This window comes from Ochotona curzoniae, unplaced genomic scaffold, assembly GCF_017591425.1.
Source record: "Ochotona curzoniae isolate NIBS_2020 unplaced genomic scaffold, NIBS_Ocur_1.0 scaffold_2683, whole genome shotgun sequence".
Taxonomy (NCBI): Eukaryota; Metazoa; Chordata; class Mammalia; order Lagomorpha; family Ochotonidae; genus Ochotona; species Ochotona curzoniae.
Window position 1 is genome coordinate 5,798,415 of NW_024467100.1, and position 12,845 is coordinate 5,811,259.

The 12,845-nt window shown below is 43.3% G+C and overlaps 1 protein-coding gene across 2 annotated transcripts in view; it reads right to left on the reverse strand.

Annotated features, from left to right (window-relative positions):
* SDHC (succinate dehydrogenase complex subunit C) overlaps window positions 1-11,415 on the reverse strand; it is a 31,442-nt gene extending 20,027 nt beyond the window's left edge. Inside the window, exons 1-3 of one of the 2 annotated variants that reach the window (XM_041003188.1) lie at window positions 11,359-11,415; window positions 3,598-3,654; window positions 1,212-1,313 (exon numbers count right to left, since the gene is read on the reverse strand). In XM_041003188.1, the coding sequence (XP_040859122.1) occupies window positions 1,212-1,313; window positions 3,598-3,654; window positions 11,359-11,378 (179 nt within the window). In that variant the 5' untranslated portion in view covers window positions 11,379-11,415. The remainder of the gene's footprint in view (window positions 1-1,211; window positions 1,314-3,597; window positions 3,655-11,358) is intronic. The other variant, XM_041003189.1, reaches the window with a different exon arrangement.
* Window positions 11,416-12,845: the final 1,430 nt, after the last annotated feature.

Sequence of the window (12,845 nt, forward strand, 5' to 3'; positions counted from 1 at the left end):
GTATATACAGTATCTGTGTAATGGAGACTACCACATCCAGTAGCATGTTATTTAACTTCATGGCGTCGTGAATTTCTATTTTTCTTCCTGTTGTTGATTTTGTATTGTGACTTTTCATTTAAGGTGATGTATAGTAACTGTGAAATGGAGACTATCATATCCAGATGTGAGGACACAATGCAGTATGCATCTCTACTTCCAGATCAAAGATGGACTGCCAATGAAACTGTTAACTATATTTGACAATAGGATGCTGGACTCTGCCATTGTCCATGCCCACAATTATGGACTTATGACTGTGTATGAAGAACTATACTATAGTAATAATATATCAATATATTAATAATATAATTTAAAATATCATTATATATTATATCAATGTTATCTGCAGTTTATAGCATATTAAATGTTTTATATAACACATATATTGTATTAAATTATGTAATGATGATATGTAATATATTATATAATATATATCATACATATTATATACTACATATGTGCCATATGTTATATAATATATTAATAATGATGATAATAAAATTGTAATAACTTTGTGAGAAGGAAGGGGAGGGGTCTGGGCAGGGGGAGAAAAGGAGAATCCCAGGGCCTATGGAACTGTATCATAAAATGACAATAATAGTAATAAAAAAGTAAAATAGATTTAAAAAAGAAATTACATTTTGTCTTACAAATTTGCTGAACAGCAGTTTTACAGAATATCCTTCTGAAGATAATTTAAATCATTTCCACTCACACAAGGCCTGAAGTAACTTCTAATTAGCCTCTATCCTGAGGCGTTCACCTCATGTACAGCAGTGACACCACAGTTCAGTGAGGGGGACCCAGTGTGGTGATTCAGCATGCTAATCCTCAACCTGCAGTGCCAGAATCTCACAGGAGTACCAGTTCATGTCTCAGCCACTCCACTTCTGATCTAGCTCCCTGCTTGTGACCTGGGAAAGTAGCAGTGGATGGCCCAATACCTTGGGCCTCTGAATGCACACAGGAGACCTGGAAAGAAGCTCCTGGCTTCAGATCAGCTCAGCTCCAGCCACTGCAGGCATCTGGGGAGTGAACCAGCAGATGAAGTTCTCTCTCTGTCACTTCTCTCCGTAAAATCTTCCTTTCAAACAAAACTAGGGAGCCCAAACTCAATTTTGAGAAATTACACACACCTCCACTACAGCTTCTGGTGCTAAAGCTCTTACCTGTAGATAGAGATATGGGGGGATAAAGGACGGTTGGAACTTGCATTCTTATTCCAGAAACGCTCCATCTCTTCTTTGGCTGTGGTTCCCAAAGGAGCAGCACTAAAATAAAACAAGAAAGTTTTGAAACAACTGGTTTAATATTTTCCATGACAAGAAAAATGTTTTGAAGGTACAGTGGACTGAACAAATCCACAGTATCAGAAGAATATGTTCTTCCATTCCCCTTCCATGATTGTGTTAATATCCTCAGTCACCCAACAAGGTCAAATCACCCCACCTAATATATTGGTCTGCAAATGAAAGGCCAACTTCTTTCTTATCAGGCCGTATGCAGTGCTGAGTGCAATGTTTCAAATTCAATCACATAAGTGGATTATCCTTCTCTCGAACCACAGGTGCTCTCTCATACACTATCCCTGCTCTCTTTTGGCTTTTCAAGACTCTTTGTCATGGGGCTGTTCTGGTGACGTAGCAAGTTAAGCCTCCACCTCCAACATGAGTATCCCATGTAGGTACCAGTTTGAGTTCTGACTGACCTATTTCCTATGCAGTCCCCTGCTATGGCCTGAAAAAAACAATGAAAAGTGGCCCAATCCCTTGGGTCCCTGCACTCGGGCAGGATACCTAGAAGAAGTTCCTGGCTCCTGGCTGCAGACTGGCTCAGCTCTGGTCACTCAGGGCCATCTGGAGAATGAAACAGCCAATAGATATATTTCTGTCTCTCCTTTTCCCTCTGTACTCCACCTTTCCAGTAAGAAAATAAAATGAAAAATAAACTTTTTCTTTGAAAGGCAGATTTATAAAAATAAGGAAAAATAGGTCTTCCATTTACTGGCTCATTCCCTAAAGGCTGCAATGGCTGGAACTGATCCAATCTGAAGCCAGAAGCATCTTCCAAGTTCTCCTACATGAGCGCAAGGGCCCAAGAACTTGGGCTTCCTTCTGCTGCTTTTCCAGGTCACAAGCAGGGAGCTGGATCAGAAGTGAAGTAGCTGGAAGTAGATCCAATGTCCCATATGGGATGCCAGCACTGAAGGCAGGGGATAGCCTGTTGAGCCACCACACCAGCCCCCAAAATAAATAAATCTTAGATATAACATCACTTACACATTACTCCTGCACAAATGCATACTCTAAGCCTGGTCACCGGGAAACAATCAGGCAACCAATCAGCCTGTATTCTTCCACAATGTCATAAAAGCTAAAGGCCAGGAAACAAACCCAGATTTAAAAACACTGAAGAAAAACCACTACTAAATACGATGTGCAAGTCTAATTAGATTCTGGATGGGAGAGGGGATTTGTATTTCTATAAATAACATTATTTGGGACAAATAGAAAATACTAAAAATAACTATACATCAAGTAATTCATCAACATTATTGTGAAAATGTATTAATTATGTTTATATAATTATTCTTTAAAAAATGTCCTTGTCCCTAGCGTAAGTATTACTCTGAAAGGATTCCCTGTAAACAACAATAATTACAAACTTATGCTGAGCCACATTAAACTGTCAATATATGACCAGCTTAGATTCACAAAATAACATTTTCATATGGCACAACTTAAAATATCTAGAATAAGCAAACACAGCAAAACGTTAACAATCAGGTGAAACAGAACCTCACTGTACCTCCCTTACAACTCTTCTGAAAGTATAAAATGTTTGTAATTGTTGAAGTCAACACACTAGGAATATATAACAGGATAACGTATATTTACAGACTAACTCCTGGAACTACTCAAAGTTATAAGGGAAAAAAAGCATCAAGGGAAGAAAAACAAAACAAAGAAAATTCAATATCAAGGAAGAAATAACTAAGTCAGGGCAAGTCAACAAAGTTAAAGAGCACAGACAAATCTGAAACTGAGGAAAATTAAGATAAAGGAACTATCATTCCTCCCGCTTCCAGCAGAGGTGCCCACAATGACACCATCTTCGGTCAGCTGGCTACCACTGCCTGCTTGCAAACAAATTCCCCAAATCTAATTCTGCTTTTTTTTTTCCCACTCCTGGGGGGGAAATAATCTCCAGAGTTAAAAACTTACTTTCTGGGGCCTGGCGCGGTGGCGCAGTGGTTAAGGTCCTCGCCTTGCATGCCCGGTTCTAATCCCGGCAGCCCCCCTTCCCTTCCAGCCCCCTGCCTGTGGCCCGGGAAGGCAGTCGAGGACGGCCCAAAGCCTTGGGACCCTGCACCCACGTGGGAGACCCGAAGAGGCTCCTGGCTTCGGATCGGCATAGCATCGGCCGTTGCGCTCACTTGGGGAGTGAATCATCGGACGGAAGATCTTCCTCTCTGTCTCTCCTCTCTGTATATCTGCCTTTCCAATAAAGAAAATAAAGAATAAATCTTTAAAAAACAACAACAAAAAAACTTACTTTCTGATACAGAGCTGCGGGCTGAGGCGGGCTCGGAGGCAATGACGGCCAACGTGTCTGCAAGGTAAGAGAACAGGGAGTTAGCACATATCGAACACGTAACTTCACTGCGTGAATGTCTCTCTTTTAAAAGTCTTTTTATTTATCACATTTATTCAGAAGGCAGAGTAATAGAGAGACTGATCCATCTTCTATTCTTTGGTTCACTCCCCAAATGCCCCCAACAGCCAGGGCTGCTCCAGTTTGAAGCCAAGAGCCAGGAACTCCAGAATAATCCCCCAGGTGGGTGGCAAGCATGCAGTCATTATCTGCTCCTTGCACATTAGCAGGGAACTGGACTGCAAGCAGACGTGGAACTTGATCCCAGGCAGGAAGACAGAGAGGACCCCATGAAAAACACACAACCACAACGTTCTTTGGTTATGTCACTGAAACAAACATTTCTAAAAGCACCGAGGAAGGCAATGAAAGTCAAATTCTGGGATTAAAATTAGCAATGTACTGATCCTAAGAGGCTGCTTAACCTGTTTCATTGCAACGCCTGCCTCATTTTTGTTTCTGCACTCAATTAAAAGGCAACACTGATGGAGGGGCAGATCCAAAATAAAATGCAAACAATGCCAGTATCAATGTCCTCAGATTATTTTCTAGTTGTAAAGTTACAACTCCCAGTGACTTGTTAATAATCAGAAATATTATCCATCTGTGCAAAATAGCATATTAACTGAAAAACAAGGGAAAATAATAATCAAGGTTGGTAATATTCAACAGAGAAATACAGAGAGAGACTAAAAATAAAAACTGGGTCTTAAAGGAAGTGATAACTAAAAGACAAAATAACAAGCAACAAAGAAGAAAATGCAGAGTAAGCCAATGGCAACGGTGAGCCAGTGTTTAGATGTAATAACCCTGCTGCAAATCAATGGATTTGAAAAATTTGGAGAACAAAAAAATCTAGAAATTTGTGAAGCAAGGGTCCTAAATATTTAACAGGCCATATCAGAAACTACCAGCAAGTTCCAAACAATGAATAAACTCCAAGTCAAAAAGTTTCTCATGTATCAGTATATAAAGTATGAAAATGCATTTTTCCTCCAATCCTGGAAAGGCATATAAAGAACAAGTTTTCCACTAAAAAGTTGCTATTTGAAAAGGGATGCATCAGTACTGCTTTTAAAGTCAAAACAGATGTACAGGCATTTTTTTTTTTTAATTGGAAAGTCAGATATACAGAGGAGAGACAGAGAGGAAGATCTTCCTTCCACTGATTCATTTCACAAGTGGCTATAACAGCCAGCGCAGAGCCAATCCAAAGTCAGGAGCCAGGAGCCTCTTTCAGGCCTCCATGTGCGTGCAGGGTCCCAAGGTTTTGGGCCGTCCTTGACTGCTTTCCCAGGCCACAAGCAGGGAGCTAGACAGGAAGTGAGGCCACCAGGATTAGAACCAGCACCCATACGGGATCCCGGCACGAGCAAGTCAAGGACTTTAGCCACTAAGCTATCACACCGTGCCCATGACCAGGCATTTTACCTAAGGAAAAGATTTAGAGGATATTATGAAAAACACTACCAATATACTCTTTGGTCACATCATTATATCAAACCTTTCCAAAAGCTCTGATGGGGCTCAGCATGATGGCTCAATTGGCTAAATCCTCTCCTTGCATGTGCTGGAATCCCATATTGGCAACAGTTCGTGTCCCAACTGCTCCACTTACCATCAGCTCCCTGCTTGTGGCCTGGGAAAGCAGTTAAGGACGGCCCAAAGCCTTGGGACCCTGCATTTGCATGGGAGACAAGCAAGAAGTTCCTGGATCCTAGTTTCAGATGACCTCAGCTACGGCCATTGTGGCCACTTGGGGAGTGAACCAGTAGATGGAAGATCTCTCTCTCTCTCTTGCTCTCTGTCTCTCTCCGCAAATCTGCTTTTCAAATAAAAATAAACAGACCTTTAAAAAATGCACTGCTTCCACCTGAATTTATCAGCTATCCACTAGGTGAAATCTATGTAATGCAAGGATGTTCTGAAAGAGCTCACGATGCCCTCCCTCACAGCACTGACACCAAACACACAAACATTTCAAAAGCCTCATCTTTCACTCCAGCATCCTAGCAGGGCCCTTGACTGGAAGGGGCAATCCAACCAACAGCCCCTCCTTCAGCCCTTCCCTTTTGCCAGCTTTGGAGACAAGAGGTGAATACAGACATTGTGCATGCAGGGCCCCCAGAAAGAAGAAGTGGGAACAAATCTCTTTGAATTGTGACTCTCAAGCCGCAGGGCACATTCCTGCCAGCACGCTCGGCCCAGTCAGCTGTCCAGCAGGAGCTTGCAGATGTGGGTTGGAATCTATGGCGTGCTCTCTCTGTCTAGCGCTATTGTTTCTCAGACAAAAACCAATGTAAACTTTCAACAAGGCCCTTACAGAAATTATTTGTACCAACTCCATAACTTCGTTTGAAATATGTCAAAATTAGACAATCACGTGAAACCAGAAACTCTGAAAAGACTTCTTTTTCAAATTCACTTATCCTTACATGTGGGTGCATTTCTTGTTATATATACCGTATTCAATAAAATGTGGGGTTTTTTTTCCCAAAGAAAATTTATTTGTTTTGCAACCCAGGAATGATGTCTGCTGCAACTAGAAAGTAACAGTATACTATTTTGAATTAATAAGCCAGAACTTATAATTCTGATTTAGTACTGTCCTCTTTCAAATACACTGCCAGAAATGCAATCATCACTGAGCTCAAGGGCTGTCCTCAACTGCCTTCCCAAGCTACAAGCAGGGAGCTGGATGGGAAGTAGGGCCACCGGGATCAGAACCGGCACCCGTATGGGATCCCAGCACAAGACAAGTTGACGACTTTAGCTGCTAAGCTATCGCACCGGGCTCCTGAAATCATTTTTTAAAACTCCGAGGCCACCTCATGGCAGCGCACATTAAACCACCATCTGCAGTGCTGACAATTGCTGCGGGGACTACTTCACTGATCCAGCTTCCGGGTAACGCTCCAGGGAAGCAGCAGCAGCAGACAGCCCAAGCGCTTGGGAGACCCAGATGATGGAGGTCCAGGCTCCGGGCTGCAGCCTGGCCCAGCCTAGACATTCTGGCCATTTGGGGTATGATTCAGAGAAGGTAACTCCTTCTGACCCTAACTCTGCCTGTTCAATATACAAAGCTTAAAAAATAAACAGAGAAATTCTTCTTTGGATAAAAGCAGTAAGGTCTTTCTGAAAATAAAAGAGCCAGATTTGAGGTATAGGTCTGCAAGAACTGTATAATTGGATTTGAGTCACCAAGCTTTAGGTTTTTTTTCACATATAAATGAGACTACTATCCGCCTAATTGCTTCCTGAGAGGATTACATGAGAAATGCACAAGAAACCATTCTCTGAATTATAGCATATCACTTGTCCAGATAAGATATTATTTCATTTCTCATCCTGAGATTTTTAGAATTTTCATCACATTTTCTTTTAAGCATTTATTCGTTTTTATTGGAAAATGAGATCTACAGAGAGAAAGATCATCCACCTGCTGATTCACTCCCTAAGTGGCCAAAACAGCCGGAGCTGAGCCAATCCAAAGCCAGGAGCCAGGAGCCTCTTCCAGGTTTCCCACATGGGTACAGGGTCCCAAGTCTTTGACCCATCCTCAACTGCTTTCCCAGGCCACAAGCAGGGAGCTGGATGGGAAGCGGAGCCACTGGGATTATTACTGGCACCCATATGGATCCCTGTGCATGCAAGGTGAGGACATTAGCCACTAGGCTACCACACCAGGCCCCACATTCTTTCTTTTAAAAAAAAATTAAAAGGAGAGGGGGGCGGTGCTTGGCCTAGTGGCTAGGATCCTCAGCCTGAATGCGCCTTGATCTCATATGGGTGCCGGTTCTAATCCCGGCTCTAATCCTGGCTCCTGGCTTCCGATCAGTGCAGCTCCAGCCTTTGCGATCACTTGGGGAGTGATTTATCAGACAGAAGATCTTCCTTTCTGTCTCTCCTTCTCTCTTTATATCTGACTTCATGATAAAAATAAATAAATAAATATTAAAAATAAATATTTAAAAAAAAACACTGAACACAGCACAATGGCTAAATCAGTTAATCCTGCCCTTGCAAGTACCATGATCCCATATGGGCACCAGTTAGTCTCCCCGCTGCCCCACTTCCCATCCAGCTCCCTGTTTATGGCTTGGGAAAGCAGTTGAGGATGGCCCAAAGCCTTGGGACCCTGTACCTGCGTGGGAGACCTGGAAGAGGCTCCTGGTTCGGACTGGCTCAGCTCTGGCTATTGTGGCCTTTTAGAGACTGAACCAGTGAATGAAAGATCTTTCTGTCTCCCTTTCTCTCTGTAAATCCAACTTTCCAATAAAAATAATTTAAAAAAAAAAAAAAAGCCTTAATGGTGACAAAAATATTTACCTGCTGAAAGTGGATTTGACTTCTCGGAAAAAAAAGAAGGGCATTCAAAGCTCAGTCTATTAAAAACTGAAATCTGTTTTTACTCTAAAACAAGATGTAACTATAATGTAATGAGTTTCTCTTACATGACTTCTAAACTTGACCTAACAGAATCCCAGAGTTTCACAAAATATAAGATAACACCAACAATAGGACAAATATACAACCTTGAGTGACACAATAAAAAAGCAATAATCTGCACACAAAAATTCTGATAAATGATGACTTAGAATCTAAGTCACCCCTGGTTCTCTTTTTCTCACTCCTATACATAATGACACTTTTTGATGCTTTTAAAAGTTCAGTGGCTAGCACCAAAACATAGTAGGCTAAGCTTCTGCCTGTGGCACTGGCTCATGTCCCAACTTATGTCCTGGGAAGCAGCAGAGAATGGCTCTAGTCCTTGGGCCCCTGCACTCACATGGGAGTCCCAGAGAAGGCACCTGGCCTTAGATTAGTTTAGTTCCATTACAGTATATCCAGATAAACCAAGCTCTTACAGCTACATGCCAGTGCTCCTGCTGTGCTCACTGGAACCTTCCTCACAACCTGACAAACCAATCCTCCAAAACTCAGCTCCCAGATGGCAAAATCAGTACTTTAGCCTTATCTGCTACATGTACTATGCAATCACACCACTCGTTCATCTCTCATATCAACACATACTATGTTATTTAATAATTAACCTACTTCTTTACCTCCCATGCAAACTTTGAACTCCTGCAGCATAAGACTGGAACACTTTGTATTCCATTACACCTGCAATTATGGACACCTACGGCAGGCTCAAATATACATATATATTTGTGAAGGAGTATGCTTCTTTTTAAAAGCAGTCTTATGAATCATGAGTAAAAGCACATTTTTAAGAGTTAAGCCACACGGCTGAGTATCAGGTAAGACATCCAGTTGTCTAGCTTAGTTCAATTTCCGTCTTGCCTTTGGCAAGTCATTGCTTGACTGACTGCCAGTAGGAGTTTGTAACTTGGCTGGTAACCAATAATTTTTAATTTGCCAAGCACTAATAACATTTAACCAGAGGCAGGAAAGGCTGGAGAGGTGTTGGTCAGACGATATAAAATTTCAATTAGAAAGAATAAGTTTAAGAGTGTTATTGTACAACATACTAATTTACAGATAATAACAATCTATTGTGTATTTGAAAACTGCCGATTAGATTTCAAATGTTCTCACTACTAAAAAAAAATTAAGAATGCGAGGTAATTCATGTTATTTAGCTCCATCTAGCACATGGTGTAAATACATTTCACATTGTAGACCATACAGAGACAGAACTGTCAACTAAAAGTAAAATATTGGAAAGATTAATCAATATTCCTCTTAAGCAAACCCCAGATAATTATTATTTTCAACTCACAAATGAGGGAATCATAATCATGGAATTTTTTACTTTGATTTGTCCAAATCAAATAGAATTAATGACACTTTCAGAACTAGAAACCAGCTCCTGGAATTTCTCATGGAGTATTTTTGCTTAGAGTTAAACCATCACATTTTTAAATCACTTCCAAATCCTTTTGGTGAAAGGGAATTAGAATAGGGACTTTAGAGAGAATAATGCTTTTAATTTCCTATTTCTCCTCCTCAAAAAGCCACATCTGAGAAATGGAGGAAGAGGCAGCCTTCCCATGACTATTTCAAATTACAGCTAACAACAAAGAAATCTATTTCTTGGCACTGACTCCTAGCCCAGTGGTACACAATTCCAAATGACTAGGTCTGGATACACTTAATCTACAATCTCTCCTTGGTATCCAGCAGAACTTGGTTCCAGGACGCTCAGCAGAGAGCAAAAATCTAAATCGCACAGTGTCTGCATGTAACCTACACACATTTATCCTCCCATACACAACTCATGTCTGTGTGACTTACTTTACCTAAGACACCGTACGTATTATGTAAATAGCTGTTGTGCTGTATTGTTTAGGGAATGACAAGACGGAAAAAGTGTGCACGTGTGCACACCATCAACACAACCATCAACACAACCAGCCTGCATAGAACTTAACTCCTATGGATTCAGCATAGTGCTCTTGGAAAAATCCAAGTTTTGCTTTTTGGCAGTTTCTAGCGCTCTTCCTTTTTGATATGAAATTGGGTGGCTCTGCAGATGTAGAACATGTGGATACGCAGAGCTGACTGGATACTGCCTCTACTAAGCACTCATGTTAAAAGGAACTGTTCGAAACTAATACCATCATTTCCAGCTAAACATTAATCCCAGCCAAAGTCCCAACATCTCACCAAATATGATATAACAAAGAACTCAAAAGCATGTCAGCTCAGCTGGGATAGAGAAAGCAGTTCTAGCAAGTCTGGACTTGGCTCGTTAAGAAAAACTCTACCTACAGACAAAAGGCAAGGAGAAAATGAAGGATTAAGAGCACCTGCATTCAACTCTAAGCGAAATGATTTTGTCTCAGAGAAAAACAAAGTCCCTCTCTTTTTATATTAAGGAACTGAGATGGAAAAAGCAACGAGAGGATATTTGGGGAAATCAAAAACTGAAATCTCAACACTGCTAACTTTCCATAACAAACAGCTTCCAAAAATAGAGCTGGCAAGAAACTAGAGCTGGGACTTGCATCCAGGAGTGTGGAAAAGGTACGACTGGGAAGGCCGACAAGGAAAACAGCTCAGGAGATTTCTCTCAGAGAAAAACCGGATCTCCACTCCACCCCCAGATTAACTAAAAATTAGCTCCCAGGGCTGCCCTGCGCAGCACCGCACCTCGCTGAGTGCCCTGCCAATCGCCAGCCCAAGCAGCGGCCCAGCCTCCAGCAGCCTCGGGCTGGGGACCGTTAGGAAATCGGACGCAGCAGCGGGTGCTCGCAGGAGAAAGCAGCAAGGGCAAAAGGCACCGTGTTAGGACTCCCCTCCAGGCGCAATCCCTAAACACTTCTCAAAGACCGTCAGCCCGTTAAACTCCGACGTTAAACTCGGGCTACTCATGGCCTCGGGGTTCGACTCTGGGTGCGAGCCCGAGTGCCATTTGGGGAAGATGGATCCGAGGTGGGAGAAGAGAAGCGAGCGAGAACTGCACAATTCCTCGGGTTCGGAGTGACCCCCAAAACCCTCCGCAGGGCACCGGATCGGACGCGGGGGAGGGGAGATGGGGGTCCCTACAACTTCAAAGCGCGTGAACCTCCGCACCCACAAGGCCTTTCCCCTCCCCAGACACAGGGTAAAAACAGCTGTCAGCAAGACGTGATGGGACCATTCCGGACTCTCAACAACTGTGGGAACCGACCCCCAGCCCCATACTAAAGTCACCTCAGCAAGAGCGCAGCCATCTTGGGTTCCGGGGTGGACGGAAGTGACGCCAGGCGGGGGCCCAGGCAGCTAAGGGCGGCGGTGGAGCGGGAGGTGGGGGCGGGTGTCACATGACCACGCTGAGCCCTTTAAAAGGACTCGCCCCTGGCCTGCGGGCTCGCTGTTTCTTCCTGACATCTTCGGCTCTTTTCCCGTCTCCCGGCTCCCTCCGCTACCTTCCACCACCCAGAGCCCGGCTTTTGGCCGAAACGCCGCCGGCTCATGACTTGACAGGGTACATTTCACTTGAGTGCGTGTTCGATTCACATCGCCCTGCCACGCAGCGGGTTTTGTCCAGTCTTCCCTGAGGACCTGGCAGTTTTGGTGTCGTCATTCCCCTCCCGCCCTGAAAGCATCGCGGCTGACTGGCCGGCTGCCTGAGACACGCAGGGAAAGGGATTACTTAGGACTCGCTAGTGTGAAGGTTGCCAGACCAAATCGCAGAGACACACACATGTTGGGAAGTGTGAGGTGGGGCCGCGAAAGCACCTCTCAGAGGTGCTCTTCATTCCCAAGGACGAGCGCCTCCTCTAAGCACCACGATTGGGCTGCATAATTTTCTGGCCTTGAGCTGCCGCGGGAGTCACACGCCCACCGGACGGACAAGGCTTCTTTGTTGCTTGGGGGTTCAAGAGCTGTGTAGGCGACACCCACAGTCAGAAATCCTAGGGTGAGGGGGAGAACCCATTTGGATTTATACATTGTGTATTAACAGTTCTCAGGCATGTTAGAGCAGCCATTAGTCCAGTGAGAAAAGAAGCCTAAAGCAATGCAAAAGTTCCAGACTCTTTGGGGAAGTAGGGTGGGGAGGAATGAAGGGGATAGCCCCAAGCAATTCAGGTTCTATAGTAGCACTCAGATTTTATTTACATTTAGTACTTCTGCGCTTTTCACACAGGATAGGAACAACCCAAGTTCATTTCTTTCTGTATTCAAAGAATCCTAAGTTTGCATGTCTATAATACTTCTCAAAACAGTTTCACAAGTTTTGGAAACCAGAGGGTCTGATAAGATTTTTATGCAGTGCAGGGATTTCCTCTGCGTTATCACATCTGCTGATTTTGACACTGCTTCAACAGTGCAGTGATAGGTACCCTCCCCGCCAACCCCCCCAAAAAAAGCTTGTTCTATTTATTGAACAGCTTAACCTTTAGAACTTTCATATTAAAATACAATTTTCTGGGGCCAGGCATGATGGCTCAATTGGCTAATTCTCCCTCTGCAAGTGCCAGGATCCCATATGGGTTCCAGTTCGTGTCCTGGCTGCGCTACTTCCCTTCCAGGTCCCTATTTGCCGAAAGCAATAAAGGATAGCCCCAAGCCTTGGGACCCTGCACCTGTGTGGGAAACCTAAAAGAAGCTTCTGGTTCCTGGCTTCAATTCAAATCAGATCAAATCAGATCAATTCTGGCTATTGTGGTCATTTGGGGAGTACACTAGCTAATGGA